General features: G+C 49.1%; 1 protein-coding gene across 2 annotated transcripts in view; it reads left to right on the top strand.

The window, feature by feature from the left end:
• ZFAT (zinc finger and AT-hook domain containing) overlaps positions 1-22884 on the top strand; it is a 174062-nt gene that overhangs the window by 115654 nt on the left and 35524 nt on the right. For both annotated transcript variants that reach the window (XM_058668455.1, XM_058668456.1), the window contains exons 12-13: positions 10110-10248; positions 17667-17785. In XM_058668455.1, coding sequence (XP_058524438.1) covers positions 10110-10248; positions 17667-17785 — 258 coding nt within the window. The remainder of the gene's footprint in view (positions 1-10109; positions 10249-17666; positions 17786-22884) is intronic.

The following is a 22884-nucleotide window of genomic DNA, read 5'->3' on the forward strand; positions in this document are numbered from 1 at the left end:
ATGATGCCCAGGGCTCAGGCTGGGTGTGGCTGTCAATGTTGTCAACAGCAGCCCCTCCCGCCCACCACCCTGGGTACTTGCTGCCGTCCTGGGTCATTCGTGTATGTCATCAGTGACCCTCACTGGAGGCACGTGAAGGGGCTGTGTGTCATACACAGCTAATCTGTCTTTCCTCTGCTGCTTCTTGCGACATAAAATTGTGTGCAGAACACTGCATGTCTGGGAAGTGAATGCTGATGTGGCCGCTTGCTAGATGTGGGCCACACCCATGGGAGGACCCCTCCACTGGGTCCTCTGAAACCCACCCCTTCTCTGTCTCGGAGTCAGCCACTATCCAGGTGCACTGAGGATTGATTTTGATTTGTCTTTATAGTTTCACTGTACATAATCAAATTAACTCAGTGTTGCATGCCCGTGAACTTCAGGCTGATCATGTATGTGATTGGTGGAAGAACCTTATTTTTTAAATTTTTTTTATAGTTTACTTTTTTTAAACTTCTTTTTTTTAAAATTTTATTTTGACAATCTTGACATAATTAGGGTAAAAAGGTTCAAGCTCTACAGGAAGATGGGCAAGACAATTAGTTCTGTATTGTTTCCCTAATAAACCTGATGTAAAAGCAGATTTTAAAGGAGAAGCCCTGTCCAGGCTGCCACCCACCCCAGGTCCCAGATGTGTGGCACGCTCCGAGGGTCTTGCCCAAGTGGAAGAACCTTATTTTTGTCTTAGCTGTCTGCTTGTCTTAAGCTTTGCCTCCACGCTTGTTGTGATGCCGATCAGCCCAGCGAGTGCTCTCTCACTCATCCCGTTGCTGTGTGGGGTTCCCCGGTATGGGACAGTCCTCTGCAGGTGCACCCCGTGCCGTGTGTGCACAGCGCTTGGCTTGCAGAGGGGTGACTGTCTTGTTGCCCCTGTGAGTGTTTCCCGTGTGGGGTGTCTGCTCGTGTCCCGTTCTACCTGCTCTCCCATGCGTGCACACTCCAGGAGGCCTTAAGAAATTCACCTCTTCCACTTTAGCAGGTGTGCGTGACTGGTTCCCACAGCAGCAGTGGCTGTGGCACACGGGAGCCTCTGTCGGTCCCTATCCTGCCTGGGTGAGCGTCCCCGTTGAGGCCTCAGGCCTGCGCTAGCCTCATGCATCACTGCCGTTCTCATGTTCTTAGTGCAGCTGAGCCCCTTCTGTGCTTTTCTGTTGTTCGGATTTGTTTCTTCTGCTCCATCTCCTTTCCTTTCCTTCCTGTCTTCCCCACTTCCCTGTTGGAGACTTTGTTTTCACAGTCATTTTTAGGAACTTGTATATGTTGAGTGTGGGCTGGTTTTTGGTCACACATTGTGAACTCAATTTCATTTTGCAGCTATTTTTATGCTGTGTAGTCTTAAAGTTATTTTGAAATGGAATGCCATTGAACATTTTATCTATATTTTTGTTTGTTGATGCTCTTGTTAGGAGAGTTCACTGAACTAAGTTAATTTGAATCAGTAACAGAGTGAGGCAAAGGATTTCCCCTTTTCTGTGTGATCACAGAACTGTCAGGGTGTGCCAGGGGACCGCGGAGGAGAGTGGCTCTGCTCTCAAAGGGCCTGCCGCACTGCGGAGCTGGACATGCAGACCGCAGTTATACCCAGTGTGTGTGTACATGCAAACTACAGTTACACCCTGTGTGTGTGTGTGTGTACATGCAGGCTGCAATTACACCCTGTGTGCATGTGTGTGTGTGTATATGCAGGCTACAGTTATACCCAGTGTGTGTGTACATGCAGGCTACAGTTACACCCTGTGTGTATGTGTACATGCAAACTGCAGTTACACCCTGTGTGTGTGTGTGTGTACATGCAGGCTGCAGTTACACCCAGTGTGTGTGTACATGCAGGCTGCATTTACACCCAATGTGTGTATGTGTGTGTGTGTGTACATGCAGGCTGCAGTTACACCCAGTGTGTGTGTATGTGTGTACATGCAAACTGCAGTTACACCCTGTGTGTGTGTGTGTGTGTGTACATGCAGGCTGCAGTTACACCCTGTGTGCGTGTGTGTGTGTGTGTGTACATGCAGGCTACAGTTATTCCCAGTGTGTGTACATGCAGGCTGCAGTTACACCCAGTGTGTGTGTGTGTGAGTTTGTGTGTGGGAAGGGGGAGGGTATGTAGGCTCCGACCATCTAAGGCCCCCAGTGGGTGCTGTGCAGATCTGGGCCTTGGTGCTTCTCTTGGAATGAAAGCTTGAGCTTTGAGTCCAATTGGATGAGCTTGTCTGGACAAGCCTGTTGGCTTTTTCCTGTGGTATGCTGTATCTCACTGAGATAACCACATTGGCTTCTTACTCTGGTGCTGTGTCGTTTCATGCTCAACAGATTCTTTCATGAGCTTTCTGAGACAGGGAGACACAGGGCTTGGTCCCAGGAACTCTGTAGAGAGGTGAAGACCTCAGGAAGAGCCTCGCTGAGTCACGGAGCTTTGTGGAGCTCACCAGGTAGCATGCTCCGCACAGGCAGGTGCAGCAGCCCATGTCGGGGTCCTTTCCTGTGTAGCACTCACTGTCTACCTGACTCGGTGTCTCAGAGGAGCTGTATGGAGGTCACCCGGGGTTTTGCCCTGCCTGCTTTGTCAGTAGACTGTAGGGAGACCTCGAGCGCTCTGAGCAGGGGACTGATGGAGACACTTGATTTGCAGTGAACCAGGGTGGAGATGGAGCCGAGGTGTCAGGGTGTGCCTGGGAACCATGCAGTTGGCTTGGCTGCAGGATACAGCTGCCTCATGAATGTCTGTTGGCATGGTGCCCAGGCAGAGTGACACAGAGCAAGGCTCCTGTGATGTGGGCAGCAAGGAAGGTGGGCTTTCTTTTTTTGTGCAGCTGCAGCCAGTGGACAACTTGAGCAGAGGTGAGAGGTCCCGTCACATTGAAGGTCAAGGGAAGGGAGAGCAGTGTGGGCTGGTCTAGCTGTCAGGGAGGGTGTGGGGTATAGGCCCCAGCTCAGGCCCTCTGCATGCCCACTCTCCCTTTTCCTCCTCACAAAATGTTCTCAGGTGCAAATTAGCTTAGCCTAGGTCTGGGGATCCATTTGTCTTATTAATCTATTTAACACAGCATATTTCTGATTCGCCCCGACTGTGCTGCAGCTCCCGCTGGTTTGCGTGAGGGCTGAGTGTGTGATAGGCAGAATCAGGCTTGACTGATTCACGAACCCATTGGTTCAATTGGAAGACAGGTCTGGGAACACAATCTAATTCAGAGATGTTGTAGAAAGCCTGGGGGGAAAACTGGAGCTTTATGAAGAAAACAAATACAGCCTGAGTGGTGCCTGCTGCTAATCTTTTCATCTATGAGGGTAATTCAAAATGTTCATGGAACATATTTTTTATGAAAATCTGTACATAGGTTTCATTTTTACTTTTTTCACCACAACAAACTGACCTTTTCTTCCCAAAGATTTATTTTATTTTCCTTTGAAAGGCACAGTTACAGAGAGAAGCAGGGACAGAGAAAGAACTCTTCTAGTTCACTCCCCAGATAACCATAAGAGCGGGAGTTGAGCCAGTCTGAAGCCAGGAGCCCGGAGCTGCTTCTGGTCTCCCTTGTGGGTGCAGGGGCCCCAGAACTTGAGCTGTTCTCTGCTGCTTTCCCAGGCCACAAGCAGGGACCTGGATCAGAGTGGAGCAGCTGAGACATGGATTGGCAGGACACTGCAGGTGATTAACAGTGAGGCTTCAGGGAATCAGCCTGTGTGAAGTAGAACCAGCAGGCATCTGGCGGGCATGAGAAGCTAGGAGGCAGAATGGCAGCGCTTCTGATACGCCGTCTCAGCACTTGGCTGCAGCGCTTCACTGAATCAGCTATGACAGTGGACTTGCTGTCTTGTTTTTAAACTCACTTTTTCTTACATACAATAAGAACTTGCGTGTTTTGTTCTACATGAACTGTGCTGGCCTTGTCTGTTTAAATCTTCCTGCTGAATCCTGGCCTGGAAACTTTGAATAAGTAACTTCTCTTTGGAGATCTACTGTCATGTGTTATTTGTGAGCTTATGCGTTAGAAATAAAATGTTGTGATTTATTTTGCCTACACAGCATTTAATCTTTGAAGGTGATATTGGAGTCCCAGAATCACAAATCCCGCTGTTTGTCCTTGTGTCCAGGGGTCAGAGCGTGGTGGCCGACTCCCACAGCAGGAGGTCAGAACGCACAGGCCTGCTGGTGAGATTCCAGACACGCTGTGTCCACACGGCACTCCGTGTAGATGGCAGGGGCCCAAAGCGGAATGTGAAGTGAAGCATCCGGGGCACCAGTTGGTACCCCCTGCATTGTGGGGCAGTGTTCTACTGAAATGGCATAAGTGGAAAATTCCACACTATGAAACTCTGTTTGCTGATCATTGCTGCTGAAGCATTGGATAAGATGTCTGTGCACACATCCCAGGATCTGACAAACTCCCCAATCTGGAGAACATCCTGGGCCTGTGCCTGGTACGTGAGGAATCCTCCGTTTCTCGTGAGGAAGAGGGAGCAGAAGCCAGGCCAAGGAAAGCCAAGAGCGAGCAGGCTCCATCTTCTGTGCTTGTAGTCAAGACACAGAACAGGCAGGAGGAGAGAGAGACCAACAGTTAGGGTTCCCAGCTTGGATTCACTCCCCGTCTCATGCCAGTGGGCAGCAAGCCTGAAGGACAGGAGCTGAAAGTCTTAGATACACGGAATGTACGATTAGTAGTAGGGGGCCCAATGTCATGCCCTAGTGGCTAAATCCTCACCTTGCATGTGCCAGGATCCCATATAGGTGATGCTGGGAAAGCAGTGGAAGATGGCCCAAGGCCTTGGGACTCTGCACCCATGTGGGAGACCTGGAAGAAGCCCCTGGTTCCTGGCTTCAGATAGGCTCAGTTCCAACCATTGCGGACACTTGGAGAAAGAACCCGTGAATGGAAGCTCTTTCTCTCTGTCTCTCTGTGTACATCTGCCTGTCCAATAAAAATAAGTCAATCTTAAAAAAAAATTCATAGTGGGAACCAGGAGGCTTGATACACTCCCAGGAGAGCAAGTGAGTAAGTTGTCTCCAGGCACCAGTTTTATTAGGTTTCTTTCAATATGTCATTACAGAGATCTGAGGCTCTTGCAAAACAAACAAACAAAAACAAAAACAAAAACAAAAATAAAAAAATAAAGGAATATAAAGATCACAGAAACTCAGTAACATAACGAATAGTCTTATTGTTTACCCTGATTGTGCTGGGCAGTTGTGGTGCAGGTGGTCAGCCTCTCCTTATCCTCTGATTAGCACTTAACCAGCTACACAATACAGGTCTTCCATACATTTACCATCACCTTCACGAGGCAGTTGACCACTCAGGGCTTGGGAGGTGCCATGCATCCAGTAAGGTTGCCAAGGGCAGCCCTGTGAGGAGTGTCCAACCTTGAGAAGACAGGAAGAAGCCTGCTTGCTGAGCCCTACGTAATTCCTAGCCTTACCCATGCTAAACTACAAAGAATTCCCAGCAACTCTCCACATGCCACAGAGCCAGGAACTAAAGCCAGAAGCTGCATGTGTGTGGCAGGACCCAGCGGCTTGAGCCATCACCCTCAGCCTCCTGGAGGCGCATTGGCTGGAAAGAGGAAGGAGAATGGAGAGCAGAGAGGGACTCCAGCCCAGGCACTCTGAGATGCGAGGCAGGCTTCTTAGCCAGTCGTTGACGTACCTGCAGCATCGTATACCCATCTCCGAGTTTGTGTTCTTAACCCCCAGCACTATTGACTGGGGCGGGGCTGCTGGGGCCATGGATTAGGGCCAAGCTGAGCAGATCTCATTCTGCCAGGGTTGCTCTAGACCAAGGCCTTCTGTGGAGGGAAGGCCAGGCCAAGGCTGTAATCCCTTCCTTCCAGCTGGAAGATCTGGAGATTTGAATAGCAACTGGCGGCTCTGAGATGGGCCTCTCTTCTGGGATCATTTGTTTGTTTTTTGTCTGAATGGTCTTCCTTGGTAGTCACTGTGCCACTTTTTGGACTGGGGAGTCGAAGGCATTGGGGCTCTTAGGACAGAGCTGCTAGGCCACAGGCAGGTGCAGTGGGGACAGGTGAAGTCAGGCACACAGGATACTTCCAGTCTGTGCCACCCCTCGCCGCTTCTCCTCCCCACTCAGGTGCCCCCTGACCACCCTGTGCTGGAACACTAAGCAGTTCAGCTTTGCTTTGCTTTCTGTGTAAGAGCCAACATGCCAAAGATAAAGACTTCATAATCTTTGCTTTTTTTTAGAGACTGCGAGCATGTGAAAACCGTTTAGCTTTCTGTTTTAGCTTCACAATAATCTTCTGCAGGGATTTTAGTTTTTTGTCTGCCTTCTGTTCAGTAGGCAGATGAGAAAGCCAGGTTAGTTTAGCCTCAGCCCCAGGTCCCTCTGTGTAGTAGACACTCTGCGGCCAAACCACGAGGAGTGTGGGGACTTGGCACCTGTGGTATAGAGCCAAATGTGGCCTGGCTGTGGGGCCAGATCCTGGGAATGCCCCACAGTAGGCTGACACTCCGCGGTGACTGCCCTGTGTCTCTGTGCCCAGGAATGCTCCTGGAAGTGGTGCGCTCCGTGCCTCAGTGATAGATGGAGGGGGCCCAGGCAGGGCCTGGAGAGGTTTCCTAGGAAGACTGTTGAGATTCAGAGGTGTGAGGGACAGGAGAGAGCATGAAAAGCCAGAGTACCTCCTCTGTTTCTCTTTGAGAGAGCGGCTGATGTCACAGACGTGCTGATCCATTCCTCTACGTGACCAACACACGCACGCGCACATGCACAGACACACACACACACACACACACACACACACACACACACACTGAAGAACAGACCTGGCCCTGAGCCCTTGACCATCAGACTGGGAAGCGGAGCTGCTGGATGACCCTATAGAGTCAGGGTGTGGTGGCAGGTGTAGGCTGGAGGACATGGAGATGGCAGGAGGTCTGAGAAGAGAGCCCGGGAATTGTTTGCCCAGGGGTGTCTGGGGAGGCCCTGGGAAGGTTGCAAGTGGGAACTGTTTTTGGTGGGAAGGTGGGCAAGAGTGTGAGCGCTTGGGCAGAGGGCAGGGTAGGTTTTCTGTTCCTTCCCTCTCCCCTCCCAGTGGAAATACTGCAACACATCTGTAGACTTGAAGGAAGTGGAACTGATTCAAGTGCCCAAGAGCAGTGGTACCTTCTCCTGCTGTTGGTGCACTTGACCTTCACATGCCATTGGGAGATAACAGTGATGCAGGATTCACGAGTGGGCCAGTGGAGGAGTCAAGCTGGGTTCACAAGACCCCAGGGTACATCAGCTGCATCTGCACAGCCTGCCATGTGGAGAAAGTGCTCATGCAGGCAGGGAGCAAGGCTCTATGCAGCTTCCCAGGCTTCAGGTTAGGTGCTGTCATTTCGTTCTCACGGCATCCTTACAAGGTGGCTGTTGTCATCTCTGTTTTCATGACAAGTGGATCAGCGCTGAGGTAAGTTGTCCTGCCCCTCTGTGGTGGCACTGCTCCATCACAGTCTGCGCACATGCAGGGCACGGCCCCTCCCGGGCCTGTGCTGGGGGCTTCTGCTCCAGCTGGGCTAGGAAGCTGCTCTTGGCACACTGTTGCATATGTGCTGCGGTTCCCGTAGTGCTCTTGTTCGAGTCATGCAACACCTGAGGACACGGGTGGAGAACGTCCTGCCTGTGGACCGTGTTAAGCTTTCCAAATCATCTGATCTGGCCCTGCCAAGACAGCCACAGGTGGGACTCAAATTTCAAGCAGTCATACAGCAGGCTAATTTTTTAAAAAAGATTTCTATTAGGACTCATATTGAAACTTGTAAAGATACCTTTTCACCATGGTGCTAGGTTTTCTACCTTTGCCTGAACTTAACATGCAATGATACATTTAAATATTAAGAAGTTAAACATGTAACCTATGCTAAGGGACTGTACTGTTGTGATAGTAGGAGGATAAAAGAAGGGAGGGGGAAGCTGGGGAGGGGGAGGAAGAGAAAGGAAAGGGAAGAATCCATACACCTGCAAAACATATTAGAAAACAATAAATTTCGATTTATTTATTTTTGGAAGGGCAAGGCTACACAGAGAAAAGGTAGACAGATCTTCCATTTGCTGGTTCACTTCTCAAATAACCGCAGTGACCAGAGCTGAGCTGGTCTGCAGCTAAGAGCTAGGAGCTTTTTCTGGGTCTTGCATGTGGGTGCAGGGGCCCAAGCACTTGGGCCATCCTCCGCTGTGCTCCTAGGCCGTGAGCAAGGAGCTGGATTGGAAGTAGAGCATCCAGGACTTGAACTGGTGCCCATGTGGGATACTGGCACTGCAGGCAGGGGATCAGCCTTATGCATCACTACACCAGCCCCAACTGATTTCTAAGTTGATAATTGCATATGACATGCAAATGATGTTATAAATATGCACATGGTCCTCGGCAACAAGGTTCCCTACTTCGAGAAGGAGGACACTGCTATCTTTCAGCCCACAGGTCGGGGCTGGGTGTGGCAGGAACACAGATTCACACCTGTTGCTCAGCCCATAGCCAGGTCTTAGCAGGGCCCGTGGCGGCCTGAGCAGACCTTTAAGAGCCCCCCAAAGGACTGGCTACATCACTTGTTTATTCCCTTATCCCAAAGTGCCTCTTTCTGCCCAGATGGATTTAGAAATAAGTTTTGCCGCGTGTCAACCTCCCTAATGACTGATAATTGTGTATGCATACATTTGCAGGCGAATACCAAGGGGCAAATCATTTAGCCAAAGAAGCAAATGTAAATGAAATAATTGTAATCAGAGCTACTTTTTTGTTAGTTTATTCTTTATTTTATGGCACAGTTTAATAGGCGTTGGGGTTTCCCGTCCCCTTCCCACCCCGCCCCCCCGTTGTTCTCCCCCCGTGGTGTCTTTCGTCCATGATACTGCCATTGACGTCTCCCGACAGTGCAGGAGACTGTTGTTTTGCTGTGAGTCCATCCTTGCACTGCATGCACGGGGACATACTTCTGTTTCTACCCATGAACATACTTATTTCCACTATGCTTCCATGAAACATTACCCTAGGTACAGTCCACCATGGGTTGCGAAGAAAAAAAAATAGATTTAAATAAAATAGTGGATCTTCATCTCCATGGTGTTATCAAAGTCATAACAAAGGTATCAGTGTGACGCTAGGGTGGTGCAAGAGTGTCCAACATCTTCCTGCAGAAACCATTGCTAGCGTGTGACTGTGTGGTTCAAGTGGGAGTACAGCACAGACTAGATCATGGTCACCCGTGGGTAGTGGCAATAGCAGTGGTAAGAGAGATATTAACAATCTCGGGCGATCGCAAGCAATCAGTCTCTCATGAATTATTGATTAATAGGTTACATCACAAGATCTTTTTCATGTGGTACAAACAGCTAGGGAGTGCAGTAAGATAAAATTCACAGGTGCAATTCTTAGATTTGACATCGTATTGTCTTATATGAAGGCAAACATATGATATCTGACCTTTTGGGACTGGCTCATTTCTCTTAGCATAATGGTTTTCAGTTGGGCCCATTTAGCCTCAAGGAACTTTTTTCCATTTTTTAATAGCAGAGTAGTATTCCATAGAGTAGATGAACCATAGTTTCCTGATCCAGTCCTCTGTTGATGACATTTTGACTGCTTCCATGTTTTTGCAATTATTGACTGTGTTGCTGTGAACATAGGGTGCATGTTGCTTTCTCATGAAGCAGTCTTTAGAATATACTCCTAGAAGTGTATTGCTGGGTCACGTGGTAGGTGGGTTCTCAGTTGCCTGGGTATTCTCCACACTGATTTCCATAACACATTCTCATGAAACATGAAGTGGTGTATTACTGCCTGTTTCGTTTTCTTCCTCTTCAAGAAGAATCTTAAATGCTGGGGTTGGCAAAACAATAGGAGGAGGTGCTGGAAGCAAATTGTTTTTCAGAGGGGACGCCCACCTTGGGTACTCGATGGGCCGCCCAGAGGCAGGACTCAATGTTTCTGCGGTCAGGGTTTCCCTCAGGGTGTCCCACAATGTCACACCGGTGGGACAGGCTTTCTGGGGCCAAGAATCCGCAGGTGGGAAAAGACGTAGGGAAAGGCTGTGTTGTCCGTCCCCTCGCTTCACGCTCCGCCTTTCCCTGCAGCCCTTCCGCTGTGCCCACTGTCATTACTCCTGCAACATCTCCGGCTCCCTGAAGCGGCACTACAACAGGAAGCACCCCAACGAGGAGTATGCCAACGCGGGCAGCGGGGAGCTGGCGGCCGAGGCGCTCATCCAGCAAGGTAGGTGAGGGGCCCTGCCCGATTCCTCCCTCCATGTCCTGACGTCCACTGCTAGGAGGGGCTTGCTGACACGTGACAGCTCAGCACCAACCCGGGACCCATCGTTTGTGTTCCTTTTTCATCCTGTTGACTGATGTCACTTCATTCCCTCACTGTGTCTCATCGGAGTGATTTATTACCTGGCTGATGCCCCCAATAGAAAATCTGCAAGGTCAGCGGTAAGGCCCCTTCCCAGGCCCCGGCGCTGCCACCTGGCCTGCGTCAGGAGGGCCCTCTCCTCCCTGTCATGCATGAGGTGTGCTCCTGCTGTGTTGTCTCTGCTGAACGCTGACTGGCAGGCCTGTTGGTTTTTCTTTGGGGTGCTACCTTCCCAGTGTACCTCTCTAAGGCCTTCTGTGCTTGAATGGAAGCACGGTAACAGTCCCAGCCCTGATCATGGTGTGGTTTCTAGATGTTTTTTTTCTAGGCACTTACCAGTGTAGCTATTACAGCATATTTGCAAATGAACTTTTTTTTTTTGGATGATCTAAGAATACTTACTGAGTACCCAGATTGCTTATTCATTTGGAAAAGGAAAAACATTCTGGAATATTTAAACTAAAGAGAGCTGAAGAAAACCCCTGATGCTAGGTTTCTTCTTTCTTTTATTTTTATTTTTATTTTTCAATAAATAGCCACGCTCTCTCACCTGAGAGGGCTTGGTCACTTGCTGTCTGCATGTAAAGAAATGCTGCTGTTGTCAGACTTACACTTGGGTAAATCAACTGGAAAGTGATTGCAGTGCGTGTGTTGCTGCTGTTTCCTGGGTTCCCAGGCAGCTTGCAGCTGAGGACAGAAACCTGCCCTGGGGGATGCAGAGGTGTGGGCTGCAAACGCCACCACAGCTGGGGACGCCAGGCATTTCTGTGCAGTAGGGAGCTCTGTTGGCTCTTCACGTCATCTTCACGTCAGGTCTGTGAGTTGGCTGTGTCCTGCAGCTGACTGAAGCGTGGCAGGCTGCTGGCAGGGCAGAAGTGAGCGGCCGAGAAGACCCAGGGCCAGTTTGAAGCTGCCATCCAGGGCGGCAGAGGGAGCGCGTGCGCTGTCCTGCTAGGACAGGCCATGGAGGGCGCTGGCTTGAGCCTGCTCTCGTTTGCTCTGGCCCTGCCGCCTGGGCACACCCCCCAGCCTCTGCTCCTTGGGCCCTGCAGCCTGGAAGGTGTTCCTTCCCACATGCTTCTACCGCAGTGGAGCGGGAGAAGCGAAGGAACACTCCCAGCATCTGGCGCCTGCTGTGTTTTCCTTCCTTGCTGTGTTTTCTGAGAACACCCAGAACTCCTGGAGCATCTGTGTGATATCCGTGTCTGGGGGTCTCCGGAGAACAGACTTGGAGACCCCAGTGATCACTGCAGTAGAAGACTGGAGATGCAGCTGCATGTCCTCCACCCTCTTGGGTTGGGTTGACAGGAAATGGACGCTTCCTGTGGCCGTGGGGACAGGTGGGGCCTGACTGATGATGCTGCCATCGCCCTGTGCTTCCATGCTTTCATCACTGCCTTGCAAGATTTTGCTGAAGTTGAGCTCTTCCCTGCCCTGTGTTTTCCATTCACTCTATAAAGACTGTAATGGCCTGGCAGGGCCTGGGTTTTCTGTGTCATCATTGCAGGGTTGCTTGGGGTTCTTTGTTCACATTTCCTCCCTACCCTCTTCTGTGGACGTGCTGGGGAAGGAGGCACTTCTGTGTCCCTTGGCCCTTGAGAGTCATTAGTTGCCTGGGCATGAGGACAGTAAACATGGATTGTGTGCAAGCAGTGTGGAGGGGCTGGCGTTGTGGTGCATGAAGTTAAGCCTCCACCTTTCATCATCCCATAGGGATTCTGGTTTCAATCCCAGCCACCCCACTTCCATGAATGCACTTGGGAAAGCAGTGGAAGATGACCTAAGTGCTTAGGCCCCTGCCGCCCTTGTGGGAGACATGGTTGAAGCTCACATTTTCTCTCTCTTCCTCGCGACCTTCTTCTCCCTCCATCTACCGTTCCTCGCCCTTCTTCCTCCTTTCCTGTCTGTAACTCTTTCAAATAAATAAATCTTTTTTTTTTTTTAATTTACTCGAAAGGCAGAGTTAAGGGAGAGGATGGTGGAGTGCTGACCTCCATCTGCTGGTTCAACCCCCGGAAGTGCTGGCCTCCATCTGCTGGTTCACTCCCCGCAGTGCTGGCCTCCATCTGCTGGTTCAACCCCCGGAAGTGCTGGCCTCCATCTGCTGGTTCCCTCCCGGGAGTGCTGGCCTCCATCTGCTGGTTCACTCCCGGGAGTGCTGGCCTCCATCTGCTGGTTCACTCCCCGCAGTGCTGGCCTCCATCTGCTGGTTCACTCCCGGGAGTGCTGGCCTCCATCTGCTGGTTCACTCCCCGCAGTGCTGGCCTCCATCTGCTGGTTCAACCCCGGAGTGCTGGCCTCCATCTGCTGGTTCCCTCCCGGGAGTGCTGGCCTCCATCTGCTGGTTCACTCCCCGCAGTGCTGGCCTCCATCTGCTGGTTCACTCCCGGGAGTGCTGGCCTCCATCTGCTGGTTCACTCCCCGCAGTGCTGGCCTCCATCTGCTGGTTCACTCCCGGGAGTGCTGGCCTCCATCTGCTGGTTCCCTCCCGGGAGTGCTGGCCTCCATCTGCTGGTTCACTCTCCGCAGTGCTGGCCTCCATCTGCTGGTTCACTCCCGGGAGTGCTGGCCTCCATCTGCTGGTTCCCTCCTGGGAGTGCTGGCCTCTATCTGCTGGTTCACTCCCCGCAGTGCTGTTCTCCATCTGCTGGTTCACTCCCGGAAGTGCTGGCCTCCATCTGCTGGTTCCTTCCCGGGAGTGCTGGCCTCCATCTGCTGGTTCACTCCCGGGAGTGCTGGCTTCCATCTGCTGGTTCCCTCCCGGGAGTGCTTTGGCCTCCATCTGCTGGTTCACTCCCCGCAGTGCTGTTCTCCATCTGCTGGTTCACTCCCGGAAGTGCTGGCCTCCATCTGCTGGTTCCTTCCCGGGAGTGCTGGCCTCCATCTGCTGGTTCACTCCCGGGAGTGCTGGCCTCCATCTGCTGGTTCCCTCCCCAAACAGCTGCAAAGCCAGCTCCAAGTCAGGCTGAAACCAGAGCCAAGAGCCTCTTTGGGGTTCCCTCAGAGGTGGCAGGAGACCAAGCACATGGGCCCTCCTCTGCTTTTCTCAGGTCATTTGCAAGGAGCCAGTTTAGAATGGAGTGTGCCAATTATTCAAATTGGCACCTATATGGACAGCCACCCGTAGGTGGTGACTTAACCAGCTGTACCACAATGTGATGCCCTCAAATAAATATTGCATGTTTTTTGTTTTGTTTTTAAACTTAGCAGCCAGTGTGGAAAACCCTGAGCCATGAAGCCCTTGAGGTTCTCACATCTGCTGGGCAGAGGGAGCAGGACAGGGAGAGTGTGGAAGAGGGTGAAGCTGCACCGGTGACGGTGGGGACTGCTGGATGGCGCCAGACCACTGGGGTTTTCCCTTCTGTTACTTTCAACAGATTCCTTCCAGGTCCTCTTGGTTTTCTTTGCCTCTTCTGTTTTCCTTCCCACCAAAAAATTTTTGTGAGATGTAATGGTGTTTCAATTTGCTATAAAGGAAGAGGTGTGAAGGTGATAGCATAACAGAGAGCTGGGAGTGAGATGTTGGTGTCCCAAGATGATGCTCCATCTCACCAAGCTAAACACAGATGCTCACAATCCCACACGTCCTCTGGGCAGTTTGTTTTCCTGCCTTGGCCGGTTCCCAAAGGCTTACGACCTCTTCCTCCCCTTCATCTCATGGCAGGCATCACTGGGCCTGGCTCATCAGCCTCCTTGCTAAGACCCCTGCCATTACCTTGGGCCTGCCTAATCTGCCTTAATCATCCCACGTCCAGATCCTCAATGGAGTCACACCTTTGCCGTGGAGGTCGTGTAGTGTCCGTGTCCTAGGTGCCATCGCATGGGCTATGTAAGAGCTCAGCCTTTCACCTTAGGTGATAACTAGGACCTGAAAACACGCAGAACTAGCCTCGGGTCATGTGAGCTAACACCAGGTGCGGATCTCAGGGCTGGGCTTCCCAGGAGCAATCCTGGCCTGCCATTCCAGGAGTTCTGTTGTTGCAAATGCAGTAGGTTTATCAGTGCTGCCAGGCACCACAAAGGAACACAACTACTTCCATGTATTGCATTCTACAAAGAGCAAAGGACACCGCAGCTGATTTTTGAAGCTGCTTCTGAAATTCCACACATGCTCTTGCCCGGTGCATCTGTCCTGGGGAGGAAATTATAATTCTGGGAGACTGCCCTTTTTGTGGTGGGTCCCTAATGCCAAGGTCACGAGTGAACTGACCGTGTCTCTCTATTGACCTTTACTGTATGTTGCCTGAGACTTTAATGAATTGAAATAGAAATTAATTTCTTGCAGCTTTGATGTCAATTAACTGGCATGGTTATACATTCTAGCTAGATTACACATTTCCATTTGTTGTTCTTTAATTAAAGTCACTGTGGCAAAGGTTGAAGTTTTAATTAATGCGGGGGCACTATCATATTAAGTTTAATTTAAACATAATATGAGGATGTTTTTCTCCCTAAATTGGTTTCCACTAAAGAGCACCCCAGAAGGAATCTTTAATTTCATTTCCAAGCCCAGGTTTCACCTTGGATAGTTGGCGTGTGCCCGTTGCCACGTTCTTACGGCCCTGGGAGAAGCAGTCTTGGCGCAGCCAACCTCACGCCTTGAAGGTTTTCAAGGACAATCATGGGAAAGCACACAATCTTAGGCAGTTAATAAGAAACAACAAGAAAGGTGAGAGACGAAGTATAATTATTCTCTGCACAAGAAAGGACAAGCCCAGAAAACAAGCAAAGTATATTTGGGCTTTCTGAAAACTAACATGAATGTTTGAGCTACCTTTTGTGTGGAAAATTCTGGAACGTAAGAATTCAGTGTCTGGCATCGCTTCTCGGCCTTTTGGATAAGATCAAGTGTAAGAATTCAGTGTCTGTTGCCAGGCTTTGCATCAAAGGCAGGAACCATTTCCCCCCAGCTGTTCTTTTTTTTTTTTTTTTTAATTTTATTATTATTTTCCATTTATACCATCAGTACCTTTACATGTTTATAGGGTTTTTTTTTTTAAAGATTTATTTTATTTTTATTACAAAGTCAGATGTACTGAGAGGAGGAGAGATAGAGAGGAAGTGGAGCTGCCGGGATTAGAACCAGCGGCCATATGGGATCAAGGCGAGGACCCTAGCCACTAGGCCATGCTGCCGAGCTCACCCCCAGCTGTTCTTGCTGTTGGTCTGCCAGGCTTTCTTGTGCAGATGTGAGGGGCAAGAATGAGGGCTGGCAGGCCATGGTGAGGAGTCAGGATGTTATCCCGGGTATGACAGAAAGCTTCTGGAGGATTTCCCACCTGCGTAACCTGAGTTTTCTTCATGCTTTTACATGGTAGCTCTGTGCAGATGGCAGGTGGAAAATAGTGGAGGACGAGCAGGGCTACCAGAATGGTTAGGAACCAGTTGCTTCCATTTATGCAAAAGACAACAATGGCCTGACCCAGGGGCGGAGGGAGGGCCTTGGGAACGTGTGCTTCTATTTGGCCATGTGAATGTGAGGTCCCCACTGGGCAGCACCTCAGGTTGGAATTTAGGGCAGGAGTCTGAGTTGGCGCTACGTATCAGTCATCACTTTATGGGTAGTGTGTCAAGTGTCATGAGCCCCTGACACCCAAGAGCCCCTGGGCTATCTCCCTCCATTTGACAAAGGGGCAGGAAGAGACAACCTGGGGAAGAATGTCTGGGCACTCCACCTTGAGGCCGTGAGCTGGGCTGAGAACAGGAGCCAGCACAGGGCAGGGCAGGGCACCAGGACCCACCACGGGGAAGGGAGCGGGGGTTGGGGGTTGGGAGCTCTGTGCAATGGGACCTGCATCCAAGTGGAGTTGAGAACCTGGACGGTGTAAGAGGGAACTTTGTGAAAACATCTGCAGTGGCATGTGAGTGTTCAGTTTAAAGCACTTACTAGTTTACCATTACTTCTTGTATTTCTTTCATATTAGCATAAAATTGTGACAGTGTTTTAGTAGATGGCATTGTGTACAAATTTCATTTGAAAATGATAAGAAATATAAGGGTGCTTCAAAAAGTATGGAAAGAAATTTAAAGTTTAGTTTATTGTGTTGCAAAGAATCTCTGAAATTCATCTTGTGCGGTGCACTCACCATGCAGAGGGAGGCGAGAGCTCCTGCTGTGAGTGACTGGGGAACTTTGACTGTTCCCAGGACCTTCCTGGGCTAGGAGGGAGAGTTGTAGGGATTCTTCTGAGAATTAGAAAGACTGGACAGAGATCCTGAAGGTTGGAAACATGACACGGGGATGTGATGGACTTTTTGCCTCAGCATCCTGTGGTCAGAGCATTTGGGTTAATTGTGAGCAACTGGCTTCCCAAGTAGGAAGGAGAGAAAGAGAAGCGGTCATGGTTGTTGAAGTTTGAACACTGGAGTGTGGGCCCGTTGGAGAGGGAAGCAGAGCTCTGCAGGAGCACTGGGAGAAAACGGGACAGTGCAGTTTGCCCGCTAGACTGAAGTCTGCTGCCAGGGTCCCGGTTACCCTCCTGGGGTGGAGCTTGCTCCTGAGAGCGCACCTGTTCATCGAGGCTCTGTGCCACCTCCACAGCCTGCTTCTGACTCAGGTGGTCTTTCATGTGGTTCTCAAGATTCCACCATCCCCTTTCTGAAAACGTGGAATATTACATTCTGTTAATCAAAGCATCCAGATATTTCCCAGACCACATGAAAAATGTGCTAAGCAAATAGTGACATTTCAGGATGTGAGCAGCTTCCACATTTGCTCTCTCCTGGGACCTCCAGGTGATGTGCACCTGTGTTTTAGCTGCTGACTGACAAAGCTCTGGGAACAGGCTCCCACTGAGGTGCAGAGCACTGGGAATGAGCTCCTGCTGAGGCACAGGACAATGAGATTGGGGCACTTGCTAAGGTGTGGGGTGCTGGGAGCAGGGCAGAGGAGAATGAGGAAACACCACCGATGTTCTTTTTTTTTTTTCTTTTTGTCTAAATCAATTTGTTATTTACAGATAGAACATAAAAGGAGGCTTTAAGCTGTCTGCTCGGCCCAGGGGATTAAATTATGAGTCCTATGTCTCGTTGGCATTTAAAATATCAGGCACATATTAGGCTAATGTTTATTTAGTGTAAGAAAAAGGGGCATTAGATTTAAATCTTGGCTCTGAAAAACACGTACAGTGTTGCTGCTGCATTCCAGGACTAAGGTAAGCTTGGATGGAAAACAGATGCTGGAGCTAAAATAATCTGCTTATCTTGAGGCATTTTTGGTGTTTTTTATATACTTGACTTTTTTTTCTTTCATTTTAAATATACCTCTGTCTGTATTTGCAGGTGGTTTGAAATGCCCTGTTTGCAGCTTTGTGTATGGCACCAAGTGGGAATTCAACAGGCACTTGAAGAACAAACATGGCTTGAAGGTGGTGGAAATTGATGGAGACTCCAAGTGGGAGGTAACTTTTTAAAGTACGGTATTAATCTTGACATTTCTGAGATGACAAGCAAAGCAGAGCCCAGGGCCAGGACAGAGACCGTGTGCCCCAGAGCACTGGGTTTTCTGGGTGAGATACTTGTGAGACCTTTTCAAGATGCGTCTCCTGTTTGAAGGGTATAATCGGGCGAGATCAGGGCCACAGATGTGATTTTTATTGTTAGTTGAACTTGGATTCCTTTATGAGTGTTGCTATTGACCTTATCCCTGATGTTACTTCTGAAAGAAGACCCCAAGGTAAGGAGTCAACTGTCGTCCCTCCCGGGAGAGTGGAGGGGGCTGTGGTCATGTGGCTGTAGAGGATGCCCAGAACCTTGCAGGTGCTTGGATGCCTCTTTGGCCTCCGCCCAGTGTGTAACAGCGGCATCACCTCCACCTCTACATCTCCACTCAGACACCAGTAGCCTCTAGGCACCTGCACTGGTCATTGTCCCTAGGGTGTCAGAACAACTTCCACTTGAGCAGTGGACTTTACAGAGCATCCCAGTGCCCAGGAGGGAAGGTTTTGTTTAAAAACAAACTTCACAGCACATGAGAAGAAAACATCTCATCACGATGGCCCATTGTTTTTGTCACAGGGGAGAAGTGACCCCTCCTTTGCACAGCTGGAGAGGGGAAGTGACATGATTTCCATAGATGCGGAAAAGCCACCCAGCAGAGAACTCTGTTCATTGATTGAAAGCAGTCGGTACAGTAGATCTGATGAAGGTGTCTATAAGATGAAAACATAATGTCCCTGTCTCAACCCCAAATCCAGCATCTTTCTTCACTGGGAAATGCTAGATTTTCAACTGAAGTCCAAACAAGACAAGGGCGCCCGGTGCCTCGGGACTCCCGTGTCCCGTTGGGGGCCCCGGCGTGAGCAGACGAGATGAAGCAAAGCACGCAGAGTTGCACTCACAGAAAAGGCAAGGTAGACCTTTGGTAGGATTATGTTACAGGAAAGCCTAGAGAGTAAATGACAGTTTGTGAACAGTAAGCATTGGATTGCACCTATGGCAGGCTATGGTCCATGCAAGAGTCTTTTACAAAGATCCTGGAAGGTGGAATTAAAAGGTGACATTTATCTTGCTGTACAAGATTGAAACTTCATGTGTACTATGTGTGAGAATTTGTGTAACCAGTTAGAAAATAGAATAGAGGCAAAGGTATAATTTACTAAGAGAAGCAAATAGGAGAGAGAAATCCATGAAAATGTAAGCATAAAGCACTCCTAAAGGAAACATCAAGCTGAACCAGTGGGTGGGAATACTCAACCCAAAATGCTAATGTTCCTGCAGGTAAATTGCAAGGTGATTTATCATGTAATCTCAGAATAAAAAGATCATTTGATTTTTTTTCCCCTAGAACTAAAAAAAGGTGCTTCCTGAAGTTTACCTGATTCTTGGAGAAATGGCCATGAGAGGAAAATCCTACTGGATATTAAACCTCTTATGAAACCTCTTTACTGAGAGAGTATACTTGTGCCTGCATAGATGGTCTGACCGGGGTGGGAAGCCTTTTCTCTGGCAAGGGCCTGTTGGACATGCTGATGTCATTTGTGGGCCCTTCATGTGATCGACTTGAACGCAGGCTGCTGGGATGTGCTGGCTTCCTCGTCCTGCCTGCAGCTGCGTTGCCAGGGGGGATGACGAAATGACTTCACAGGCCTGCCGGGGTGCACGTGGCAGGCACTCTCCATCCTTGCGACACAATAGAAATTTCAGAGAAGGCTCGGTGAGGCATGGACCTTTAGTGTTGATCAAGATGGTCTCCTTCCTTGGTTGGAGACAAATGTGCTTTTTGACAAGCAAGTAGGATAACAGCAGCCACATGAAAGAAGGTAAAATCAGATCTGATTTTCATAACTCGTATGAGCCAGATTTGTAAGGGTCAAAGATTTACGTGTAACGACAGTGATTCCTTAAAACTACCACCTGAAACGTGAGTGAATACATCTAAAAACAATGTGGAGGACAGTCACAACTTCAGTTGGAAATCCATGTTCAGTGAGGGAAAAGACGAAAAGGAGTGCACAGGAAAGATTCCAAATGCCCTATAGACCGGAACTTATGGACAAGTAAAGATGATGAAGTTGGTTTTGTCATATAAAAGGAATTAACATCTTTATGAAATGCTTCTGGCGTGGCATTGAGCAAGATTGCAACCTAGTAGAAACATAGGCAAGAAATAAGAGTAATTCATAGAAAAGGAAATGTACATAATCCTGACTATCGGTAAAGGTGATCAGCCTTACACAGAATAAAGGAAGTATTCATTGAATCCAGGCCGAGGTAGAATTCCTCACCCATTTGATTCACAGGAATCTGAAAGTGGAAACTCGTTGCTGTAGGAGATCCTGTGGAGAAAGACCCCCTCTTATGTTGCTCGCAGGAATGCAGAATGTTCTAGCCACTGGGAAAGGAGGATGGCAGCGTGCAGCAAAGTTGCATACACATTCCTCAGCCTCTAACTAAATAGTCCCACTGTTGGGAAACCACCCTGAAGTCACATTGGCAGAAAAGAGCCGATGCTTCTGTGGAAGGCCATTCCTTATGGCGCCATCGGTTATAGCCCATGGCTGGAAACAGCTGGATGTCTGTCTGCAGGAAGCCATGTGAGTACTGGAGGGCATAGCTCCGCAGGGAAAACCCATGCAGACGTGGAAAGGAGGAAAGGGTGCCCCACAGAGGTCTGTGGGCTGGTCTCCAGGGGCAACCACTCCTCAGTGAGGACAGATGAAGAAACTGTGTATGTATGTTTAAAAAAAAAGGAATTTTTAAAAAGTTTAAACTTTAAAGGGCATATATGGCAATGGGATCTGTGCTATACAAGAGTGACATTGTTGCTGTAAAGAGAGCAGGGTGGAAAGATGCTGACGTAAGCGTGTTTTCATTGATGCTCTAAGGTTAAAGAAAAAAGAACTGTGGATAAGTATTGTGATCTAGTTAGCAAATAATGGTTTTCCTAGCAGCGCATGTTAATGATTCTGAAACTACGTCATTAATACATTGCATGGAACAACTGAGTAAGTGTGTTATAGATCATGAGAGCCAGGCGCCTTGTTTCTGGGAAAAGAGCAACAAACAAGCATAGAAGAACAGCAGAATGGACTTGGTCATGCTGACCTGGAGTTGGCAGAATGACTGTGAACTCACCCCCAAACACAAGCCTGTGCTTGTATGAGCTTTCAGTGCTGAGTGGGCCTAGACACAGTGACACCAGGGTAGCAGTGAGCACCCCTGTGCCCAAGTCTTGGTTTCTGACAGCATTCTCTAATAAAGGTGTCCAGGGTTCTTCAGAAAAAGTGCTGATTCCCAGGGCCGAATCAGAACTATCTGGGTGATCCTGGTGATAGGAAGTAATGACATGCAGTAGACAAGACAGGTAGAAGGTAGCTGGGTAAAATGATTCATGGTAGAGTATATAGAAATAGATAGGTATACAGAAAAGAATAGATACATGATAGAAGATAGATCTACAGATGGGAAGGAGCCGATAGTAGGACATGTATATCAAACAGACGTAGAAACAGCCAGGAAGAATTTCCCAAAGGCCAAGCTGGAACGGCTGTAGTAACAAATGTTATCCATGTGTTCCCACATATACCAGCAAGCAGATAAAAAAGAGGAGGTTGATTCTGATTAATACCCATAGAAAGAATGAGGGAAATGGAAAATAGTCATTGCAGCCAATTGCAGCAGGTCAGTTCCCTCAATAATTGGAGAGTGAGTGGACAAACAGGAATACTTATGGCCTCAAATACTATCCGCTACATATTAGTTACAGAGGGGAAGGAGCAGGTTTGCAAGGAGGGACCCAGCACTGCCACCTTAATCAAGGATCTAGAGTGGCATGATAAGTTAGGAATGACCCTTCTGCAACCTTCTAATGATGGCATGGCTCTGCCAGCGATCCTTGATTCCTGCTAGTTCCAAGGGAGTGGAGGAGCTGGCTGTACTGAGTGCGTCTGCTGAGGGAAGTGCATGATAAAACCCAGAAATCATTCTTTTTTTTAAAAAATCTATTTTATTGTATTGTTGTTGACAATCTTTACATAGTTAATTACGGTTAAAGGAAAAAAAGAGAAAAAAAACGTTCAGGGGGTATAGGGAAGTGGGTAATACTATTATGTCCATATTGTTTCCATCATGTATCTGAGGTAAAGGGGGATATTGAGGGAGAAGCCCCACCCGGTTTCCCACCCACCCCAAGTCCCGGATACGGGGCATGCTCTGAGATATTTGCTCAAGTGGTTTTAATAGTTCTCCAGTTATGAATTGCTGCCAGTTTCGCTCAATGAGGTCGTCCACCAATTGATATGGTCCATCATAAGGTCTCCTTTTGCCCCATATTTCGCTGTCAACATATAGCTGAGATGAATGTTTGATCTGTTCTGTCTTCTATCCTTTCTTGGTTAGAGTTCTGAGTCCAGCAGTTCGATTGGGGAGATCTCCAAAGAAACCTTGAGGTATTCCCAGACCAGATTCTTGTATGTTCTAGCAAGCACAGGGCCCGGCACAGTCCATCACCCCAATCAGCTGGTGGTTTCAATAGCTGTGTTGGTTCTGTTTTCGGTCCCGAGTTGCACTGGAACCAATGGGTGTTGCAGTCGGCCCTTACATCAACTGGTGGGAGCTGCAGCCTAGTCGGGGCGACCCACAATAACCCCCACCAGGCCCGCCCCCTACCCTGGTTTGCCAGTATGTGTAGCAGAAGACCAGTCTGTCCCCCATCCCATTTGGCTCTTGTACTTGTCAATGGGTATTAAAGCTTAGTTCTATCTAACCAACTCAACCATCCAGCCCTCACGGATGTTGTTGAGTGCCTCTCTATCTAGCCATCCCAGCCCCCATCCTAGTTTTCATGCCCTCCCACGGGACTAGTGACCCAAGAAGGGGGAACCCACTTTTTCCCTCCCAGGTCTCTCTGTCCCGGTTTATGCACTCTTTAGGTGGTTCTGTGATTTGACTTGACAGAATTAGTCCCCAGTGCCAGCTTCTGCCAGCTGATGCTGCAGCTATGCCCAAACATCCCTCACCCACTCTAATTTATGCTTGCACACACAGGAATAATCAGCCC

The sequence above is a fragment of the Ochotona princeps genome, chromosome 9 (assembly GCF_030435755.1).
Source record: "Ochotona princeps isolate mOchPri1 chromosome 9, mOchPri1.hap1, whole genome shotgun sequence".
Taxonomy (NCBI): domain Eukaryota; kingdom Metazoa; phylum Chordata; class Mammalia; order Lagomorpha; family Ochotonidae; genus Ochotona; species Ochotona princeps.